The sequence below is a fragment of the Alexandromys fortis genome, unplaced genomic scaffold, assembly GCF_014885135.2.
Source record: "Alexandromys fortis isolate MF-2015 unplaced genomic scaffold, M_Fortis_MF-2015_v1.1 scaffold_45, whole genome shotgun sequence".
Taxonomy (NCBI): domain Eukaryota; kingdom Metazoa; phylum Chordata; class Mammalia; order Rodentia; family Cricetidae; genus Alexandromys; species Alexandromys fortis.
The window spans coordinates 11,558,523-11,580,886 of NW_026067926.1; the positions used below are offsets into that span (position 1 = coordinate 11,558,523).

The 22,364-nt window shown below is 46.6% G+C and overlaps 2 protein-coding genes across 7 annotated transcripts in view; both read left to right on the forward strand.

The window, feature by feature from the left end:
• The window catches only part of Cyp2r1 (cytochrome P450 family 2 subfamily R member 1), a 700,872-nt gene that overhangs the window by 479,798 nt on the left and 198,710 nt on the right, over positions 1-22,364 (forward strand). The window lies entirely within an intron of this gene.
• The window catches only part of Rras2 (RAS related 2), a 70,309-nt gene that overhangs the window by 37,918 nt on the left and 10,027 nt on the right, over positions 1-22,364 (forward strand). Inside the window, exons 1-4 of one of the 2 annotated variants that reach the window (XM_050143166.1) lie at positions 11,697-11,717; positions 19,133-19,220; positions 20,361-20,463; positions 20,754-20,862. In XM_050143166.1, coding sequence (XP_049999123.1) covers positions 20,396-20,463; positions 20,754-20,862 — 177 coding nt within the window. In that variant the 5' untranslated portion in view covers positions 11,697-11,717; positions 19,133-19,220; positions 20,361-20,395. Of the gene's footprint in view, positions 1-11,696; positions 11,718-19,132; positions 19,221-20,360; positions 20,464-20,753; positions 20,863-22,364 lie in introns of those variants that run through there. The other variant, XM_050143165.1, reaches the window with a different exon arrangement.

Below are 22,364 nucleotides of genomic sequence, written 5' to 3' on the forward strand. Positions count from 1 at the left end.
GCAACTTCCCAGTGGCTGTGTGAAACGAAAGAGTCCATCGGGAGTGAGAGGCTGGCCCCGCCACTTTCTGAGAAACCCCGGCCCAGCCTCCAGGTGTGTGGTTTGGAGGGAAACCGGTGAGGGCATTCTCCCCTTTCCCATTCTGAGAGGACGGGCCTGAGCATTTTTAATTCTTATTGCGGACTTCATAAAGCTGTTTGCAGAGTTTAACGATGCGAGCCTCCGGCTGTACTGTTTGGCAGTCTAGTTCGTGAAAACAGCTGTCCGTTTCCCTTCTCCACCCTTCCCACTTCAGTCTGTCGTGGTATTTTGTGGCCTGCATTTCAAGACATGGTCATCTCCCTTTTTATTTGTGTGTTATCTCTGCTGAAATGTAAAGTTCAGAAACTGGACGGCCAGCTCCTAGGCACAAGCGTCCCTCAAGTATCTGTCGAATGAATGAACTTAGTATGTGTGGATACTCTTTCAGTTCACTCATGGATTCTTGCTTGTGTGTGTGTGTGTGTGTGTGCGCAAGTGTGCATGTGTGTGCATTCATGTGATCACCTGTTTGTGCAAGCCTATGGAGGCCAGAGGTCGATGTCAGGTGCCTTGTTCTGTTGCTTTCCACCGTACGTTTTGAGATAGAGCCTTTCAGTGAGCTCGCCTTTTGGACTAGACTAACCGAGCAGCAAGGGCCTGGCGTCCACTTGGCTGGTACTCACACTTGAGCTGCAGTTCACCCAGCCGACTTTCCATGTCCTTGGCTTATTTCTTTTAATGGCTGATTACTGTGCTGTGATGGATAGGCCATGTTTCATTTACCTGGTCACTTCAGGGACATGCAGGCTTATTACCTGTTTCTAGTAGCAGCTGCTAGGACACATTATGCTAGTAGACCTTTTGTAATGTGCGGTGGGTTTCCTTCATTCCTAGCTATGTTCTGTTTTATATAGCTATGCACATTTTAAAATATTTTACCAAAATGACTTTCAAATAAAATTGATTTGATTTCTCCTAAATACAATATTTTTATATCATCATCATCATCATCATCATCTTGAGTTTTCGAGACAGAGTCCCTCTGGGTAGTCTTGAAACTTGCTCTGTAGACCAGGCTGGCCTTGAACTCACAGACAAGTGCTGGGATTGAGTGCTGGGATTAAAGGCGTGTGCCACCACCACCTGACTTTTTAAATTTTCATTATTATTTTTTAAGATAGGTCTTACTGTAGCTGCTCTGGAGTTCACTGTGTAGATCAGGCGCCTTAACTCACAGGCGCCTTGTTTCTGCCTCCTGAGTGCTGAGATTAAAGGTGTGTGCCAGTATGGCTGGCCTATTGAAATGTTTTCAAACCAAATGAACCACCCCTACCCTGCCCCCCCCCCCCGAATCTTTAGAGAAGTACCAAGGGTGATGTGAAGATCCAGATACTCCTGATTGTGTCTGAAAGGTTCTTGACACACCTCCTTTGACAGGAAGTAGTAGAACCCTTCTGGCCATTGCCTGACAGGGCCAGAAGGAAAGTGCAGCCAGGGTGAGAGAAGAGGTGGACACAGACAAGCTAAGAGAAAAAGAACTTTCTTGTCTGAAACAGGTGTTTAACCCAAGGGCAACTGGAGTTCTGGGAGCTTGGGATTCTCCTTGCAGTCCAGCTTTATAAGCAGGCTGCGCAATCACCTGTGTACCTCTCTGTTGTAGGGAAAACAGCTCCCTGGAGGCCACGGAAGTGCGGTCTATTCACAACGAGGAGACCACCTCTGACACCTGCATATCTTTCCCAACTTTGACTTTCCAACTACTTTTTCCCCTTAAAATTCTTTTCATTATACGTACTTATTTAGCTGTGCGTGCGTGTGCACTCATGCCACACTTGGGAGGTTAGAGACTGTTGGGGTCAAGTCAGCTTTCCTTCCACTGTCAGTCCAGGAACCGAGTGTGACTCCTCAGGTTTAATGGTGGGCACATTCACTAACCAATCCAGGGAACCGAGTGTGACTCCTCAGGTTTAATGGTGGGCACATTCACTAACGCAGCCCTCTCCCAACCCCTGGCTACCATTTTCTTTGTTCTTTTCCTACAATTTTTCAGTTTTTACCTCTTGGTCCTCTTGCCTGGATGGGTGTTGTCCTGCCCCCTCTATAGTGGACCACAGCTCTGCTCCCCTCTGATCTAAGGACCCTGCTCCCAGTGTTGGTGTCCTAGGTGTGACAGCAGAACGCAGAGCCCTGTCAGTTCCCACTTCTCTTCTGCCTGCTCTCTCACGCCGCTGGAAGAAGCTTGGTAGATGATGGTGACAGGCAGAAGGCCTCATGCCATCCGGTCCCTGCCGACAGACCCTAAATCCACATCCAGTTTGTCAACTGTGGGGCCTCCACACAGAACCGGCCACTTCTGGCTGGCGCAGCCACTCTCCTCGTGATAGGCTCTAGCCGCCCTTCACCACCCTCCATAGTCCAGACTCCTGCAGTGACCAGAGTTAAACACGCCAGTGGGGTTTCTTCACTCTGAGTAATATCCCAAGTCTTCACTGTGACCCTCAAGGATGAGCCTGCCTCCTGCTTGACTTCAGAGGCTGCACTCCCTTGTTCCTCAAGTGTGCCCCCAGGGTTTCGCTGTTGTCTCCCTGGATCCTCTCTTTAGGAGCAGCAGGGTTCACTCCTTCACTCCCTCCGCCTTAGCTTCTCTCAGTGTGTCAGGATTAGTGAAGCCAACTCTGGCCATTGTTTTCTCCATTCACATCTTGTAGTCAGTCTCCCTGTTCCTTATTGTCCTTATCCCATTGATTTATCAGTGTTCGTTTGTTAGTGAAGGGTCCTCTGAGAACCTGCAAGCAGTGTCTGAGAAGGCTTCAATCATGTACAGTGACTGCCTGGCATGTGGTAGCTTCTTGGTATGTGTAGGTTGGTGAGTGCTGCTGAGTGAATCTGAGGGAGGTTCATGTGGAGTTTTTACAGCTCAATGGGATGTGGGCTTCTGGTTTTATTTTTATTTTTGGTTTTGATTCTTCGAGACAGGGTTTTTCTCTGTATTCTTGGCTGTTTGGGAATTCATTCTGTAGACCAGATTGGCCTCGAACTCAGAGATCCGCAAGCCTTGCCTCCTGAGTGCTGGGATTAAAGGTGTGCACCCGGCTTTTGGGCCTTCTGGTTTTATGTTTATGGACTTTTCTCTGTTCTAGAAGAGTTAGGAAATGAAATTGGAGTTTAGGACATTGGGTGGGCAGCAGTGGATGAGGAAAGGAAGTGAAAAAGGAAGCAACAGCTGGAGCCTGTGGTAGCAAGAGTTACAGCTAGGGTGAGGTGGCCACCTACCTGCAGCCAGAGCAGCCTTCCCTTCTTTCTGTGTTTGGAAGGGAAGAGAGCCAAGTTTTGAATTTCCATGTTGAGCCAAACCATATAGCAAGTATGTTACAATATCACCTAATCTGCTCAGTGAACCTTTCAGATATGAATGTTATATCCATGTTATCAGTGAGGAAAGTGAGTTTGAAGAGATGAAGAAACATTTTGAGTCATGTAGCATTTAGGTGAGGTGTCCTGGTCTGATGACTCAGTGGAGGTCATGCTCTTTCCAGCACTCACTGTAAAACCTGGAGAGAGCGTCTGTTCAGTTCTTTAGATTTCACACGGTCTTGCAGGGTTAGAGAATTTTCCAATGCTGCATATCAGTCATTACAAACTCTGGCAAGTAGTTATCATTCTAACTTAGTAAGCAAGCAACCCTGGTGTCAGCCATGGCGGCCAGGAATGATTGTAAACCCTATGGCTACAAAGTAGCTGAGATTTGATTGTGACCAGACCTCTCAGAAACTCTAACCTTCCCGTGTATCACAAACTCAGGCATTCTTCAGCACCCACTGTTATTTTTGATACATTGTATAAGCTAAGTATATCATAGTATCATTACAGTGCTGGGAAAAAACCTTGACCAGAAAGAGAAAATTGTTCATTTATACCTAAAAGCAAAGAGAGACTGGATCTAACTTTTATTGCCAAGACGTGTGTATTTAATTTATCTGGGTCTTTCAAAACCCACGTTTGATTTTTTTTTATTCACATGCTATAAAACCTTTCAGAAATACTTCCTCCCACCGATGTCCCTAGCAACCCAGTTCTTCTTTCCATATGTAGTGGAGGTTGATCACTTTCTATATCTTTCTAGAAGCCTTTTATGTATAGAGCAAATATGTAAAGCGGGCATATTTTCTCAACTATGTATCTTGAGATTACTCTGTATTAGCACACAGAGTCATTCCGACTTGTTTTGCCTTGTGGTGTGGACACCATATCCAGGGCCTTCTGCGTGCTAGGCAAGCTCTCCATCCTTCAGTTACCCTCCCGTCCCTTAGTCCCTGCCCTTCTTTTGTGCTGTATTGATTTTGAAAGAATTGAAAGATAATTATGTTGGTTTTTCACAGAGAAACATGTATTTCTGGTATAGATCTTGACGCGAACTCGTTGGGACAAAGCTTATTTTTGAGTGCTCAACTGCTGACCTATATTCTCAGTCCTTGTGGGTTTTTTTTTAAAACTTTTTTTTAAACACTGATACACTTGGGCTGTTGTTATGAATGTAGAAACAGCATTTTGACATGGAATCTGCTTTTGCTGTCTCTTTGTTGGCAGCTGTTTGGTTTCTTTTCTTGTGACTGTGAAAAAATCTACAATAGGAACAGCTTAAGAGAATGATCTGTTTCTGCTCATGGTTTGGGAGAAGGTATAGAGCCCTTCATGCCGGAAGGACACGGCAGCAGAGGCATGAGGCCACTGGTCACGTGGTACTTTAGTCAGGATGCAGAGAGGAGTGGGTGCTGGTGCTTGACTCAGTTTCTCTTTTTATACATCCTTGTATTCAGTCAGGACCACAGCCCATGGGATGGTGCCTCCACATTCTGGACAGGTCTTCCCTTCTTGGTTAAACTTGTCTGGAAATACCCTCCCAGAGTCCTGCCTCCTAGGTGATTCCAAATCTAGTTAGAGTTACACTGAAGAGGAACTGTCACACCCTCCGTAACTAAATTCATGACCTACGATGTCAAAGGGCAGCAACAACAAAAGACAGTACAGGCTGTAAACTTTGATGTTAGCACGGCAGATTAATGGATGCAGCACTGGAAGAGTGGTTTGGTTCTCTGTCTGTCTGTCTGTCTATTTACATTTAGTCAGACCTGATTTGGATCTTACTTTTGCCAATTTACTGACTTCGTGGCCTTCGACAGATTATCTGACCATTGAGCCTGCATGGTTTTATCTGTGAAATGAGGACATGCTCAGCCATACAGAGTTGTCATCCACCGTTTGAGTAGTTCTGCAAGTGAGTCACCCGAGACCCTTCTGGGGCGGCAGTGTTTCCCCTCTCCTTGGCACAAGGCATCAGATCTGACTGAGGGTGTGTTCGTGTACTGGATCAGGTGACCCTGACAAGGGCGTGGTCTAGACAGAGGAGTCCAGTATGATGAGGAAGCTCAGGGCTGGCAGGAGGGATGGGTTGTTAGAGTAGGAATCTTCTGGACCAGCAGTCAACACTCCGGACAGCTGTTCACGGAAGGACAGGGCACGTGGTGTGTGAGATATGGGAACAGTTATTAAAACACTGCCAACACAGAAGTGTCCAAAATGACTCAACCTGTAGAAATACTCAAATGTTGCAGGCGATCCATCTGGAAGTAGATGGGCAGTAGCAGCCTTAGACACCTCTGAATGGCTGATATTATTATCCAGTTATCTATGTGCACAGAACAGGTTCTACGTGTATGCTTAGCTTACCGAGACTTATTGGTAATAACAGGGCTTTGGGCTCCAGGATGAGATTTAGAAATTGTGTCTGGATTTGTGGCGGGGAGATTTTATAGAAACGAAGCTATGGGAGAAAAGAAACACTGACCTGATGGAGGAAGGTAATTGGTTAATTATAATAAACCGACTGCTTGGCCTCATAGCTTAGAACATAGGTGGGTGGAATAAACAGAATAGGATGCTGGGCGGAAGAGGAAGTGAGGTCAGACTCTGCTCTGCTTCCAGAGGGCTGGAGCAGAGACACCATGCTCCACTCTCGCAGGATGGACGGAGGCTAGAATCTACCCGGTAAGCGCACCTTGGGGTGCTTACACACATCATTAGAAATGGGCTAGTCCAGGTGCGAGAATTAGCCTGTAAGGGTTAAGTTCATGGGCCAAGCAGTTCTTAAATGAATACAGTTTGTGTGTTGTTGTTTCGGGCATGAGCTAGCCAAGCGGCCGGGGTATTGGGGACGCAGCCCCGCCGTTCTTATTTCAACACTGACCATTATCTGGTAAGGGGTTTGTATTCCAGAGTATAGAAAGGGTTTTTTTTTGGGGGGGGGTTATTTTATTTTATTTTTTGAGACTGGGTTTCTCTATGTAGCTCTGACTGGTTTGGAACTCGCTGTTTAGACCAAGCTGGCTTTGAACTCACAGAGATCCTCCTAAGTCTGCTTTCCCGGTGCTGGGATTAAAGGCATGTGCCGCTGTAGCTGGCTATAAAATAGTTTCTTATTCTGTTTAAAAGTGGGCAGTGATTTGAATAGACATTTCTACCAAGAAGATGTACTTATGTCCAATAAGTATATAAAAAGACGCTCGGTATCCTATTAGGGAAATACAGACCGAAACTTTGGCGAGGCAATATTTCAGTGTGTACGATAACAGTAGTGGTCAGAAAGGCTGTATTTTAGATATATGCGTTAGGTGAGGTGGAATCTGCCGGACATAAGGGCTCACGATGCATAAAAATGGACTGGGGTGCCACAGTCTTAGAAAACTAGTGACTCTCCAGAAAGCTAAAAGTAGCACACACTACTTCGAACACTCCAGAGGCAGAGGCCGGCAGATCTCTGAGTTCGAGGCCAGCCTGGCATACGTGGTGAGTTCTGGGTCATCCAGGGTTGCATAGTGAGACCCTGTCTCAAATCAGAAACCAAACTCAAACCAAAACCAGACCTAAGTAGTAAAGTTACCATATGATCCAGCCACCTGCCATTAAATATATAAGGGAAGTAGACCTGTCTGAGTATTTTTACATGTACATACAACAGCTAGAGTTCACAATTCAGCCCACGTGCAGAAAGAGCCACACTGTCCTGCAGAGAGTGAATGGATGGCGTGTGTTTACACAAACACTGGCGTGAAACAAGGAATGAGGAAGGAAGCGCTGATGACAGCAGGCTGTAAACGTGGATGACCCTGGAAACGTGATGGGAAGCTAGACAGACCATGTACGGTGACACCACGTGTAGCTGTCTAGAGACAGCAGCTGGCTGGGTTGGTGACTTCAGGGTGGGAGTGGGTATGGGAGCAGCTAGTGGCTAAGGGGCTCTTTCTTGGGGTATTGAAAATATTCTTGGGTTAGAGGGAACAGTGGTGTTGCACAACCTGCAAAGGTGGAAAAGGCCTAGAGTGGTGGACTTCGCACCAGTGGGTTTTCTGGGATGTGAACTGTACTCCAATAATAGGTTTTACACCAAAAAGGTCCCGAGAGATTGCTCAGTGAGTAAAGGCGCTGAGTTAGATCCCTGACCTTATGCGATGGAAGGGAGAACTGACTTCTTCCAGTTGCCCTACAGTCTTTACATACACATTGTGGAGTGCACACACATGTGCACATATGTATACACAGACACACAGATAAGGAAAAGACAAGAAAGTGTGGTTGGATTCTGGGAAGAGCCGGGATTGCTAAAAAGATTATCACTGTAAGAAAAGATTTCAGGGAAGAAGACAACTAAGAAATCACCCCGGAACTAGGATGCCTGGTGGTTGGGAACGTCAGTGGCGGTGTTAGGATTGGGGGGTCAAATAGAGGCAATCAGTGGTCACCTTTGCTTTATGTCAAGGTCACATGAGTCCTGAAGGTAACGATTCTGAAACTCTGCTGACTCGAGGCCCGACTGATCTGCAGCAAGGACCAAAGGGGGGGGGGCAGTGAGGATCCCGGTACGGAGAGGCAGGGTTCAGAAGAAGCCCTGGCAGCTGCGTGCCCCAGAAGTCCAGCTAAGGAGTGCTGTTCAGGCAGCTGTGGTCTCCCTGAGATGGAGGCAAGGAAATTAGGCAGCAGCTACCGGAGTGCAAAGGACAAGGGAGACGTGTGAACGCCCTAGGAGTGAGCTTCCGCCGAGCAAGGACCGGAAGACAACATAGCTCGAAAGGGCCGCTGCTAAGGGATTTACTCAGATCCTCCACAGGTGACACGCAGCCAGGCTGTCTCTGTTGTGTGTCTTCTGTCTGTGCCGCCATTCTTTTTATTTTTTGTATTCTTGAATACAGTGAGTGTCTCACTATGTAGCACAGACTGGCTTCAAACTCACGATTCTCCTGCCTCAGTACCAGTCGCTGGCATTGTAGGCATGTACAGCTAAACATAGCTAATTCTTATTCTTAAATATGTATTCAGTGTTTATGTATTATCTATTGAAATAAAAATACAATAGTTGCTCTGTGTGTGTGTGTGTGTGTGTGTGTGTGTGTGTGTGTATGTGTGTAATGCTGTGGACAGCTCATGGGAGTTGGTGCTCTCCTTCTACTCTGTGGATACTGGGGTTGAACTCAGGTCTTTAGGTTTGGTGGCAAGCACCTTTTCCTACTGAGCCATCTCTTTGGCTTTGGCAAAAATAAGCATTTATCACGTTACATGAAATAGGCCATTGACCCATTGTTGTTGCCCATTGCCTGCTAATTGTCAGCTCCAGAAGATAAGTAGATAGCTGTGTAGGAGGTAATGTAGTTAAGCTTGTCTCATCCCCAAATGGTTGATGTGTATATACAGTGCCCGTGGCCATAGTAGCCCCTCCATCCTCCCCCTCCCCCCGTCTCCTCCCTCTCCCGTGCAGTTTTCAAACTGCACACTGAGCGTTTGTGTCTTCTTGTCCATTCCCATTCTTCTTGTGGGAATAACCTGTCCAGCAGGTTAGCCTTACAGGTGTGGTAGGATTGTGGAGGAACGGGGAGAAAACAGGAAGAAACCTTTTATTTTTTTCCTTTGAACCTGTGTATTTGGGAGAATAAAAGGTGCTTTATAAGCCAAGGCTGTTAGGGCGCTGACACCGCGAAATGGCAATTTACCCCCTCGTGATTTTCCCTCCACAGAGAATGGAGCTCTTCCTTTTCATTTTGACCCGAATGTTACTAACAATTCCTTTTAATTCAGAATATTTGGGGGATGGAGGGCAGCCCTGAGGATTGACCCCAAGGCTTTGTGTGTGCTCTTTTACTCTGTGTCTGGCCGCCCAGCAGCTATACCCTAGCCTGGATTTTGCTCTTTCTAAGGGCAGACATTGGTGCATAGGTTGAGTTGAACTGTCTACTGCAGTGTACCCAAATTGGAGTCCCGCCTGCTGCCTCTGGGTGAGTTGAGGGTTCCGGAGGGAATGGAGGAACGGTAGGGAGAGCAGGAGGTGTTAGGTGATGCTGTGTGAAGAATGTTTTTTAGAATGAAGCGGAAACCTGGGAATGGGAAGTGGAGGCGGGTGGACGAGGCTGGGGTGCACAAGAGGTTCCTGAGGACATTTTCCTTCTGATGAGTCTCCATCTGGCTGGCCCTGCACCCTGGAAAAGCCAAAGAAATCCACTTCCCATTTCCTCTTGGACCAGGTGACAGTGCCCTAGAGCTTAGAACCGGGGGCTGGTACTGGCTCAGGACTGTGTTTCTGTGTTTTGGCCTATGGGCATAAGCCCAGGTTAGGAAGAAAAAATTCCCCGGGGGTGCTGAGACCCACATAATTGACTTAGAAACAGCTCTGCTGGGGACAGGCTTGTAATGGACTGTGCTTGCTTCAGTGGTGGTATAGCTGGTCCAGTCCCCTACAGCCCCAAGCTGAAGGTGGGTAGAAGGGACCTCGAGTCCCTAGGCAGCCTGGGACGATTAGCATTTACTGAAGGCCTCAGTTTTGCTAATAAGATAAACTTAAAGGGCTTGCTGGACTTAGTGAAACTTTTATTAATCTGCAGTTGAATGCCATAGCATACATCATGCCCATAACTGTAATTAATTGTGTTCCTTGAAATTTCTTTTAGGGGAAAACTAGTCAGTTGCGGGCTGTCAATCATACGGGAGCATTTGACATCAAGGTTAGAGTGGTGGCGAGAACAAAGGTTCTCTGTGTCTTGACAGCTGCTCTTGCAGAGCGACACAAGGGAGAGCCACAGCTGCCCGGAGCTGCAGGGCTGGTGTTAGCCGAGGAATCCTCACTGTTGGTATAGAGACCAGAGACTGCTGGTGGGAGGGCCCTCGCTCCCTCCCCACCACCGATTGGCTTTCCCCACAACCCATATTTTGAGGTTGTGGCTATGATCAAGATGGCAAGGTGTTGACTCCGGAGATGTTCTGAGAAGTGTGAGCTACACCCTGTGGAGTCAGGCCAAGGTCCATTTGACCTGGGGAGTCCGTGGTGTTATTTTAACTGGAACAAGAATGCTTAGTTCTATCGAAGCCCCAAAGATCGAGAATAAAACAGGTGGTGCCCAGTTGTCATGTTCCAAGGACCCACCGGTGCAGAGGATTTTGCACGCTGAGGTCACACCTACCTCCAGGGACGTGTTGGAAGTTCAGGGTTCTAGCAAGGATGTTTGTGGAGAGCTGGGATGTGCTCTGTTTGCCTTCTTTCCATGCCTAGAGGAGTAAACGCAAAACTCGCTTCTTGTTTTTAAATGTATTTTTATTTATATGTGTGTGTGTGTGTGTGTGTGTGCGTGTGCCTCTCTGTATGTATGAGTCCTGGTTTCCTCTTGAGGCCAAGAAGAGGGTGTCTAGTGCCCTAAGGGCTGGAATTATAGGTGGTTGTGAGCCACCAGGTTGATGTACGTGCTGGAAATCAAACTCATGCCCTGGAAGCTAGCCAGAGTAACAGCTGAGTCACCTCTCACCCATGGGGGTTGCTTCTGAAGTCTTTATGTAGCCCAAATGGCGGGGAGGGGCCCTTTAACAAACTCTTTCTGAGAGCGTGGCAGTTTGGGTAGACATACTGATCAGGGTGGCTATAGCCCCAAGTGGGCGGAGCAGAGGGAAAGGAGGCCACTGAATGGTGAGTTGTCTGGATTCGGGAAGGTGGTAACGCTGGGTGGAACTGGTGTAAAGTCACCTAGGCAGGCCCAGCATGCATCGTTGGCCACTTGAAAGGTGACTTGAGTCAGGAGGGACCCGAGAAAGCCTCTGAGATTCAGGGTTGGGAGTTGTAAGTAGGCTTCACTCAAGGCCTGCGTGTTTTACGTCACACACTCCATCTTGGGGACTCTCCCAGGAAACCCGCAGGCATTCATGAGAAAGAGCATCAAAGTTCATTGGTGTGGTCTTTTGACTCTCCCTGTCTCTACCTACTCCTTCAGTTCCTACCCTGAAGGAGCCAGAGGTGTGGGCGTGGGCAGGAGAGGCGCAGAATAAAGGAGAAAGGCAAGGTGAGCGGTGCTGCCACGCCCACCCTTGGTTCTGCGCACTGCTGCGTGGGGGGAGCCCAGGCTTAGGCGAGCGCTGACTAACACAGTTGAGACACTTGAGACACTGAACTGGGAGCACTGAGCATGGAAAGGAGAATGTTCCCGAAAACAACTTGAAGACCATAGTTAAAGGCTGAAAGCAATTGTGATTCTGTGAAGGAGCAAGGAACGCCTTGTAGAGGGGCCTTGAGAGTCTTCGTGTAAACCCCAGCGAGCTTGGTTACACATCTCACTTTGCACCTTGTGAAAAGATAGCTAAAGGGGAAGTGAGGTAGCGCGAGAGACACTACGGTGAGTGTAACACAGTCCATCGCATACCTCTGGAAACAAGTAGATGTTGTTTATTTTTACTAGCATTGCTAACCATACATACTAGTAAGTTTCATTATGGTGTGTGTGTGTGTGTGTGTGTGTGTAAGACAAAGGCACACAGATCTATATGTACAATGTATTTTTATCAGGTGTTCCTCGCTGCTCTTCCACTGATCCCAGTCCCCAACCCCGTGTATTATTTGCGTGTGTGTGTGTGTGTGTGTGTGTGTGTGTGTGCATGTGTGTTTGAAGGGGAAGTTTGCTGCTGTGGCTGGAACTTTGGGCCTTGTGTATTCCAAGCAAGCTCTTTACCACAGAGCTGCCCCCTCCATGCCCAAGGGAAGAGGCTGGGATGGGAACAGGTGGAGAGCGATCATTTTCTGGTGAGTGTTGGGTGTTTTAGGGACAGAAGGATGTGAATTGGAGTGTATGCACCATGATAGGGCTAGTGTGTGTGATATGTTGTGTGTTTTATTTCTGTCTCACAAACAAGGAAGCTGAGGTTCATGTATATGAGCTGTGTGGCTTCTTAAAGGAGGACAAGCATAGAGCCACACCCTCGATGTCTAACTTGTCCCCTACCTCAGTTCTGCCACTCTCTGCTGCCTCCTTTGGTGGCTTCACAATGAAGACACAGCAGGGTGGAGGTGGGGAAGCTCAGCCAGCCTGTCCCGTGTTGGGTGAAGAGAATGGAGGATGCAGTGATCACTAGAAACTGGCAGCCTGAATTCCAGAGGCGACTGTGTGGACTTCCGGTCCCTATAAGAGAGAATGCGGCTGTGCACCTCTTTTCTAGAAGGTTGTCTTCCTTCTTGCCACATGTGAAGTGCACTTTGGCATATGCCTACCTTAATACCTTTTAAAAAGAAAGCTTTATTTATTTATCTTACGTGCCTTAGCGGTTTATCTATATGTGCATGTGTGTACCCTGGTACTTGAAGAGGCCAGAAGAAGACTTCTGATCCTGGAGTTACAGAAGGTTGTGAGCCACCACCGTGTGGGTGATGAGAATTGAATCTAGGTCCTCTGCAACAGCAGCAAGTACTCTTACCTGCTCAGCCACCTCCCTCACCCCGTTGAGATTCTGAATTCATCTAAGGGCTCAAACATCTGTCAAGTGTGGCTTCTGGATTTGAATTTCAATCCCCTGACTCCAGAGGCCCTCATTTTCTCATCATGTTGCCTGCAGGAAGACACTTAGAAAAGACTTATAAAAAAGACATTATAAATGCCTCTAATGAAAGGAACCAAACAGTTATTAAATCTCAGGTTATGCTTTATTATAGCAGAGAGAAAAGTAAGACTTGTTTTGTGGATGGAAGTGTCAGTAGGGCGATGCTGACTTACAGTGGAGTGGGGGACAGTCGACTCATGAGGACTTTGGGAACTTTGTGTCTAGAATGTTTCAAGATCCCTCCTAGGAGAGTTGGGCAGGAGCTCACGAAGATGGGTGTGGGTTTGTTAATCTTGTCTTTTCTCTCTCCCTCTCCATCCTCTCCTCTCTTCCCCTTCTCTTTGGTAGTATTTTTCCTTATTTCATAGGTCAATGGAGAATTTGATATTCAGTCAATAGCAAAGTTCTTAGGATATTATAGACTTAACATCAGGCTGAACTTACATCGCAGTCCTCCTGCTTGTTAGTTGGTCAGCCTTGAAGAAAGTCTAACTCTCTGATTAGAGATGTTTGTAAAAAGGGGGATCCTGTTGGAAGAGTCACCGTGAGAATTAAATGAGAAAATCTATTAAGTAGTAAACAAGGCAGGGGCTCAGCCCCACTGCCTGCTGTTCTGTGGTGGGGGCAGGAAGGAAGGAGGGCAGTGTGCCCACCCGCAGAGAGGCTCCGTGGTCTGGCTGGAAGGTGCCCAGCAGGACCTCCCCTCCCACCCCCTCCGCCCCACACCGAGAGTACTGGTGCTACTTTTGGTGGTGAAGTTCTAGCCCTTTCTTCTCAGGCAATGTTCTTGTCTTTACCCTGCTTACGTTCTGGCTGGGTTGGGGGAAGAAATGGACACAATGTAATTTTAGAAAAGTAACCATAAGATCCATGTGTAGTTGAGAGAGGGAGCCAGCCGGAAGGAGAGGGAGGGAGGAAGGAAGAACAGGCCTACAAGTTTTCTGAGGTCATTTGTAAGCTCGGGATCAGGGAATGAACCCTTCGCTTCTTGATTTGACCCCATGGTTCTCTTAAAAATGAGTTTGTTAGCGTGTGCTAATTACAGTGATGATTATGTGATTTCCATACAGATGTTTTGGTCGTATTCACATCCATCAGCTGATCGTGTGTGTTCCTCCCTGCCCTGCATCTGCAGACCCCCCTCATCTTCCTAGCTGACTCTAGCTCTGACACTCCACAACTTTTATTTTAAAATTGGGGTGAAATGTGTCAGAGAGTCAACTATTACGAGTTCTGTTGACAATATAGCACACACCCTTATTCCTTTTCAGGATCTGGTACTTTGAAAGATTTTTAGACTCTTACGCTTTTTATACCCCTCCTTCCATATTGTGTCCTTCAGGAAACCCCTAAGACTTCTATGATTGGTATAGGCCTGGTGCATAGATGTGTTTGCCTCCTCTGAGGTACTTCTGAGCTAACCTCTTTTCCTTTTTATGCAAGAAGCTGGGAATTAACCTTAGTGCCGGATCCCTAGTCCCCTGTGTGGTCCAGACTCCGCCCTGTGGCGGTATTTGGGAACTGCACTTTCCCACCAGGCTTGCCTCAGGAGAAAGTTGTTGTCGCTTTTGTCCCTTGGAATGCGGAAGGACAGCTCCTTCTTGTCATCTTTTCCCCATTTTCCTGTTTCACTGAGCCTGCAGCCCGGGAGTTTGTCATCCTCTTAGAGGCTAAACCTTTGGAGGAGGTCCCTTGTTGGTTCCTGGCTGCTCAGCCCCTCCAAAAAAATCACAGAGAAACTCTATTATTTAAAATACCGTTTGGCCCATTAGCTCTAGCTACATATTTAACCCATTTCTATTACTCTGTGTATCGCCACGATGCTGTGGCTTACCAGCTAAAGTTCTGCTTTCTGTCTCCTGCGGGGCTACCTGGCTTCTCCCTCACGCCACCCTTCTTTCTCCCAGCATTCAGTTTAGGTTTCCCCACCTAGTTCCGTTCTGCATTATCAAGACACAAGCCAGTTTTCTTTATTTATTAACCAATAAAAACAACACATAGACAGAAGGATCTCCCACACCACCAAACAGAGAGCCTGTACCCTGGAGGGTCCAGAGCCTGTCTACTCATCCCAGCAGTCTTGAGCTGTGGAGGACAGCCTTACCTAGACCAGATCTTTTCTTTTTTTTTTCTTTCTGTTTTTGGTTTCTTTGAGACAGGATTTCTTTGTGTAGCCCTGGCCACCCTAGAACTCAGCTAGGTTGGTCTCGAACTCATAGAGATCCGCCTGCCTCTGCCTCCTGAGTGCTGGGGTCAAAGACTTGCACCACCACTGCTGGCTGCACAGACCAGATATTATCAGGGACATTAGATCTCTCTGCCCAGTGGAATAACTTCTCCAGTGGGATGCCCCCTGGCCTTTTGGTGGACATCTTTCTTCTGGCCAGGATTCTTCTCCATGTATCCTTTAGGGTGCTGTTAGCAAACCACCCTCTCTTCTGATGCATTTGGTCCACCCTGATTTCCCGAAGCTCCACTGTCTAGCTCAGCACCCCTTCTTCCAGTGTTCTCTGCAGCTGGAGTTTTTTTCTGGTTGGTTACTGAGGTGCTGTGGACACGCACACCACTCCATGTGTAGTCGCAGCCTGGGGCGCTGTGGACACGCACACAACTCCACGTGTAGTTGCAGCCATAGCCTCTTATTTTGTTGTCTTCTGAGCAAGCACGGCATTGGCACTTCATGATGGTTCTATTTGGCTTAACCTGTCTGTATCCTTATTATTTTGTTGCTATTGGGAATTGACCTGAGCATGCTCAGCAAGAGCCACAGCCCCACTATGTGTCGGTAATTTTCTTGTTCCCGACGGTAGCACAGTGATAGAGTGTTCTTCAGAGGGATCGCTATCGCTGAGCTCCATCGTTGAGGAGTAGAAAGTGGGTGTTCATCCATATTATAGTTGTAACTTTGAACCAAGAGTGTAGGAGAACTGACCAAAGGGCTTATCAAACTGTGCACAAACTCAAAAGCTTTTGTGTACTGTGTAAGAAACCAGCTGCTCTTAGCTCCTCAAGAGACCAAAGTGCATGGATCATAAGTTCAAGACCTGCTTGGTCAGCTTAGTAAGTTCGCGTCTCAAAGTCAAAAGTAAGAGGAGGGCTGGGATGTGGTTCAGTGTTGGGGCTCTTGCCTGAGATGCCCCAGTCTTAGCTTCAGTCCCCAGCGCTGTGGGAAAAAACCAACACCCCAGACACACAAGCAATCACCAGACAGATAATAAACCACTGATTCTAAGGAGAAATAGGGAACTATTGTGTGGTTGTAATCTTTACACACACAAAGTATACACATGTTAAATGAGCAAGATAGCTTTTCGCCTCAGTGTTTATCTGTGTAATTGCCACTTAAATCCTGAGAATATTTTCCGAAGCCCAGATGGGAGCTTATCTGGGTTCATAACATTCAGACACCAAGTTCCAGATGGCTCATGGCGGGTCTGGGGTAACTGGGGCTGAATCATTACAGCCGCCCTCCCTCTGCCGCAGGGGAGCACGGCTTTAGACTTGATGCAGCATGGGGCTGCCTGCCACAGCAGCCCAGGTATTGCTATGACCAAAGTGTGTCACAGCAGCGATCACTCCCTGAGCACTGCTCTGGTCCGCCTGCTCCTGCTGTTCCTGTTCTGGGTGCTGAAGGTTTGAGCCCCAGAGATTTGTCTCAGACCCCATAGCATGGAAATAGCAGTTAGAATTAAACTCAACATTACCAGGGGCTGTTTCTTCTTTTTTAAAATAAAGGTTTATTTTTATTTTATTTGTATTGGTGTTTTGCCTGCGGGTACATCTCTTTATCATGTGTGTGCAGTACCGAGAGAGGCCAGAAAAGGGCATGGGATGCACTGGAACTTGAATTATATAGATGGTTGTGAGCTGCCATGTGGGTGCTGGAAACTGAATCCAGGCCCTCTGGAGGAGTAGCTAGTGCTCTTAACCCCGGAACTGATTCTCCAGCCCAGGGAGACTGCTTTTTATTGATGACCCATTGCTTCATTCTGTTTCTAAGTTCAGGTGTTGGTGTTAGTGTTCTTTAAAGACAGGGTCTCCTGTGTCGCAGGCTGGCTTAGAAGTGACTGTGTAGCTGAGGTTGACCTTGAAGTTCTGGTCCTCTTACCTCCACCCCCCCCCCCCCCCCCCCCCCCCCCCCCCCCCCCCCCCCCCCCCAGTGTACCACCACACCAGGCTAGTGCTGGAGGTTAGTGTAGGTGCTGGGACAAGAGAGGGGGCTCAGCAGTTAGGAGTGCTTATTCCTCAAGGTCAAGGCCTGGAGCTGACTTGGCAACGTCCACGTTCCTGCACATCTCAGCACTGAGGGTGCAGGGACTTGAGACTTGCTGGCTTCTATTCTAGACAAAACCAGGGGGTTCCGGATTCAGGGAGACACTGCCTCAGAAGGCACGCATGATCCTCTCACATGTGCATATACGTCACATACATGTGCATGTATGTGTGTTCACACGCACTAACACACTAAAAAATACGGAAAAAATTTACGTGGGAAAATCTGTGCCCATGTTGGGAAAGTGGCATTGTTAAAATATTAAAGATTGTGTTCCAAAGATTATCCTTCAAAGCAAACTTGTGCAGGTACTAAAAGGAAGATCAAACAACTGCCCTGTGCTTCAAGGTCCTGTGAGCAGACAGCAGATGCCACTGTTTTCCTTTAGTCTCATAGGGCAGAACACTGGCGTGTTTGAAGCCGTCCAGCGATTACGTCGACGTTTATAAAGTTTATAAAAACACTTGCTCACTCATTCCTTCATTTGTTTTTAGCTGGAGGAGTAGGAACTTTCACCTTTCCTGTCCACCCTTAGGAGTTGGTATGGCTCTATCCATGCCGTGTCCCTTCACCCTCAACCCCACTTTCCTTAAGTATTTTCGTTATTATTATGTTCGTCTTTACACTCATATCCTTGGTTTTTCTTTTCAACTTGATCTATTCATTTCTTGCCAAACATTTGCAAGGCCCCCGGTTTCATTCCTAGTACTGCAGAGGGAAGGAGTAATAACATTCAGGTTTTACAGGATAAAATCATTGCAGGAAGTATCAGATTGCTGTAAAGAAACTCAGAAGAAATTCGTCATGGGCCAGGTGTAGGTGCACACCTGAAATCTAGCACTTGACGTGTAGGTGGGAGGATTAGGGGTTCAAGGTCAGCTGGGCTACTCGAGATCCTTCCTTTGAAGCCCCCACTCCTCATTAAATAAAATGTTCCCCTAACTCTGAAAGTATAAGCAGCTTTATCCCAAAGGGCAATCCTGTCCTCAGACTGACTGCTTCAGACTGCATGCCAGCTCTCTGTCCTGCCTTATAGTCCTCTCTCTGTCCGGCCATCTCTACCTCCCTACTGCTGGGATTAAAGGTGTGAGATCTCAAGTGCTGGGATTACCTTTGTTTGAGCTCTGTTTCTCTTATAGACTGGATTAATTTTGTGTAGCCCAGGGTGGACTTGAACTAACAGAGATCCGTCTGCCTCTGTCTCTGGAGTGCTGGGGCTAAAGGTGTGCGCCACCACCACTGCCTTGCCTCTAATAGTTTAGCTCTGCACTCTGATCTTCAGGCAAGCTTTATTTGTTAAAACACAAAGAAAATATCAGTGTGGCACACGGCACACATTTCCCTCTTACTGCTGTCTCCGTCTTTACCTGTTTCGGTTCTCAAAACTGGTACTTAGCAGAGTTGAATAGGTCTGAATTACAGTTCCCAATTTTCCCAGATACTTAGCCCCAAACGATTAGGGGGGGAAAATGTAATAGATCTTTTGCAGTCTTTCTGGATACTCTAGAAGGGAAAATTCAGAATATTTAGCATTTTGTCTTGAGGAGTGCATTGAGGAGACTGCTGTGAAATTGGCAGAATTAAAGGCTAAAGCAGGGGCTGGAGAACCGGCCCAGAGGTTGGACGTGTGTACCGCCCGCTCTGGCACAGGATGAGTTCTGCTCTCAGCACCCACAGGGGGTGGTTCCGAACCACGGTAACTCCAGCTGCTCCAGCTCCGGGAGACCTGATCCCTTCTTCTGATCTGTGTGCATATTTACACTTAATATGCATAAATTATGCACACAGATATATGTACACATAATTAAAAATAAATTCTGTAAGATAACCTAATACAATTAAAACGTGCGATTTCCTGAAAAGCAGAATTCAATAAAACTGATGCTGTTAGGTAGAAAGTAACATGAGTTTTAAAATAATCTTTTTCTTTTCTGATTGTTTCACCAGTCCTATTTTGTGACGGACTATGACCCGACCATTGAAGACTCATACACAAAGCAGTGTGTCATCGATGACCGAGCGGCCCGGCTGGACAGTAAGTAAACCCTGAGAGCTTCCGTGCCCTCTCTCCCCATCCCCGCCACCCCCACCCCCACTGGGGATTAAACAGTGGGCCTTGCACGTGCTGGGCAAGGTCTCTACCTCTGAGCTAGTCCTGGCTATTGTATGCTGATCAATTTAAATACTCCTCGGCAGATGGAAAGGAAAACAGTAATCGGATTGATTTTTGTTGTGGTGAAACTCATCACGTTATGTAACTTGCTGAAGTTACACAACATGGGGTCACTGGAAGAAACATCAGGGCTCAGCTCTTCATGCCTCTTGGTGAGTGTTAGGATAGGGGAAGTGGTCATAGAGAGAGTCAGTATTTGTTAACTGAGAGTTTATAGCTTTCGAGGCTTTAACACTAACAACCCCTCCCCACTGAAGAAAACGTTGTTTTAACTAGTAGGAAGATCAAGAAACACATTACTGGCTGGACTAATGAGAGAGAGGGAGAGACAGACACAAAGAAACACAGACAGATACAGAGAGACAGACACAGACAGACACAGAGTGACAGAGAGAGACACACACACAAAATGAATCAACCATAATTTTTTAAAGATTTATTTTTATGTGCATGAATGTTTTGCCTGCATGGATGTATGTGTATTACATGCCAAGGAGGCCAGAAGAGGGTGTCAGACTCCCCGGGACTGGAGTTTGAAGCAGGCGTGACCTGCCCTGTAGGTTCTGGGAGCAGACCTGGGCTCTCTGGAGGAGCAGCCAGTGCGCTTGATCACCGAGCCTTCTTCCCAGCCCCACCCCCGGTTTCCTGATTGAACTTACAGACATCTTTTCCAAGATCTTCACATGGAGAAGATAAATAGCCAAGTGATTTCTAGAGCTGATTTGGTTCCATCTGCTTGGATGTGTTTGATATTTTTAACCTTGTAATTGGTATGCTAATATATTCTAGCCACAAAATCAATCTGCGTGATGAAGATAAACTCTGAGACTGTCTGCCATTAGACTATGTCTGCCTTTGGTGTTAGAAATGAAATATTAAGACAGGAATGCCATTGCCTCTTACATCAGATAGGCTCCGGGGAGGACTGGGGAGGGGGCTGCCCTTGTGGGGAGGCGATTTATAAAGTGAGAACACACTGATTTCTTTGTTGTTTTTCTTTAGTTTTGGATACAGCCGGACAAGAGGAGTTTGGAGCCATGAGAGAGCAGTACATGAGGACCGGCGAGGGCTTCCTGCTGGTCTTTTCAGTCACGGATAGGGGCAGGTTGGTGCCAGCTAAAGTGTGGGGATAGATACATGTGTGAAAATGTTATATAGAAACCCACTATTATGTATATAATATATATGTAATGTATATAATATAATATAATAAATATAATATAATATAATATAGTATTGCTAATAAGAGCTAAAATCAGGAGTGCTAGGCTCTGTCCAGATTGCTATTTTATGGAACTGAGATTTCCATGTCTTTACAGTAGAAAAATGGCGGTACAGTAATAAATGAAACACAAAATTTTGATTCTTAGCACAATGTATTTATTTGCTTTTCAGTTTTGAAGAAATCTATAAGTTTCAAAGACAGATTCTCCGAGTAAAGGACCGTGATGAGTTCCCCATGATTTTAATTGGCAACAAAGCTGACCTGGATCACCAGAGACAGGTGAGAGCTGGGGATTCCGTGCTTGGGAGGCTGTGGAAACGGAGCCTTTTCCTCAGGGGACAAAGAACACCCCTGCTCAAAAGCCTGGGCGGCACAGCAACAGCTTGGTGACAGGTCTGGCACACTGTCACACAGAATGGCATGCACAAAGTGTGAAGAAAGTTGGGGGGAGTTGTATTTTCATTATTTTTCCACGGAATCCCAGAAAGCTCTCTCTCTAAGCCTACATATGTCTGTATATAAGCCTATATATGTCATGTGCCAGGCTCGTGTGGTTTCTTGGGTAACATCTAAACACTATAAGTTAAGATCATCTTTTGTCCCCCTCCCTTTCCTCTTAAAGAAAACTGAACCACCTTTCTTCTTTAAACCAAAAAGAAAAAGAAAGAACAAAAGCAAATTCATCTTACAACAACTATTCGATTTGACAAACTCCTATGAAGAATCTTCGTTTGATCACATCTTCTTCCTGCCTCCCTTTTTATTGCTTTCGGGTAGGGTCTTACTGTGTGGCCCAGACTGGTTTTGGACTTGTGATTCTGTGTCCCAGCCTCCCAAGTGCTATCATGCTTAGATCACGCAGAACATAACGCTACTCATACATGCTTAATCTGTTCACTACGTCTCCACAGTCACCTTTATTTAAAGGAGAGTTGTAATATAATTCCAGTATGCAGATATTCCCAGCTAATCTTGCTGGGTAGCCTGGGCTGGCCTGGAGTTTGTAGTCTGCGTTGATCATGAAAGGAAAATCCTCTTACGTTAGCCTTCTGGGATTATGGGAACGCACCGTGACATCTGGCTTTGGATTTTTCTCTATTTGGATTTGGATTAATAAACTGAATTTTCACTTATGCTTCATACTGGACAGATCTGACGCTGGTGACCTTCAGTGTTAGTTTCTCTGAACCCCTTTATTGTGCATTGTTTACCCTGCCTTTTGGGAACAGAATCAGCTACCTCTGCTGTGGCGTTCTTCTTGAGAATTCTTTGGTCTCTGTCCCACATTGAAATTGTTTCTAGCCAATATTTTCCCTTGTTTTCTTGTAACCTCATGTTAAGAGATTTTCTCTTTATGGTTTATTACTATTATTTTGTTAGTCTTCTATGTGCTTATAGTGTGTGCGATTGTGCACACGCCCATGCTTGTGTGTTGGAACCACAGTGTAGGTGTAAGTCAGAGAAACCTTTGGAGTCAGTTCTCTCTTTCCGCCTTTACCTGGGTGGACATACCTGAACTGACAAATACCTGCTGTGTGTGACAAATACCTGCTGAGCCATGCCACCAGCCCGTTAATAGATTCTTAGGATTTTGTTGGCACAGTACAGACATCGGGAAAATGGATCAACACCTAGCACGGAGGCAGATTTCCTTTTGTACCTAATTGTTTAAAACACAACCTTGATCAGTGCTGTATTTGTTCAAAATTTTAAAAAAAATTTTTTTAAGTGTGTGTGTGTGTGTGTGTGTGTGTGTGTGTGATTGCATGTGGGCATGTTGT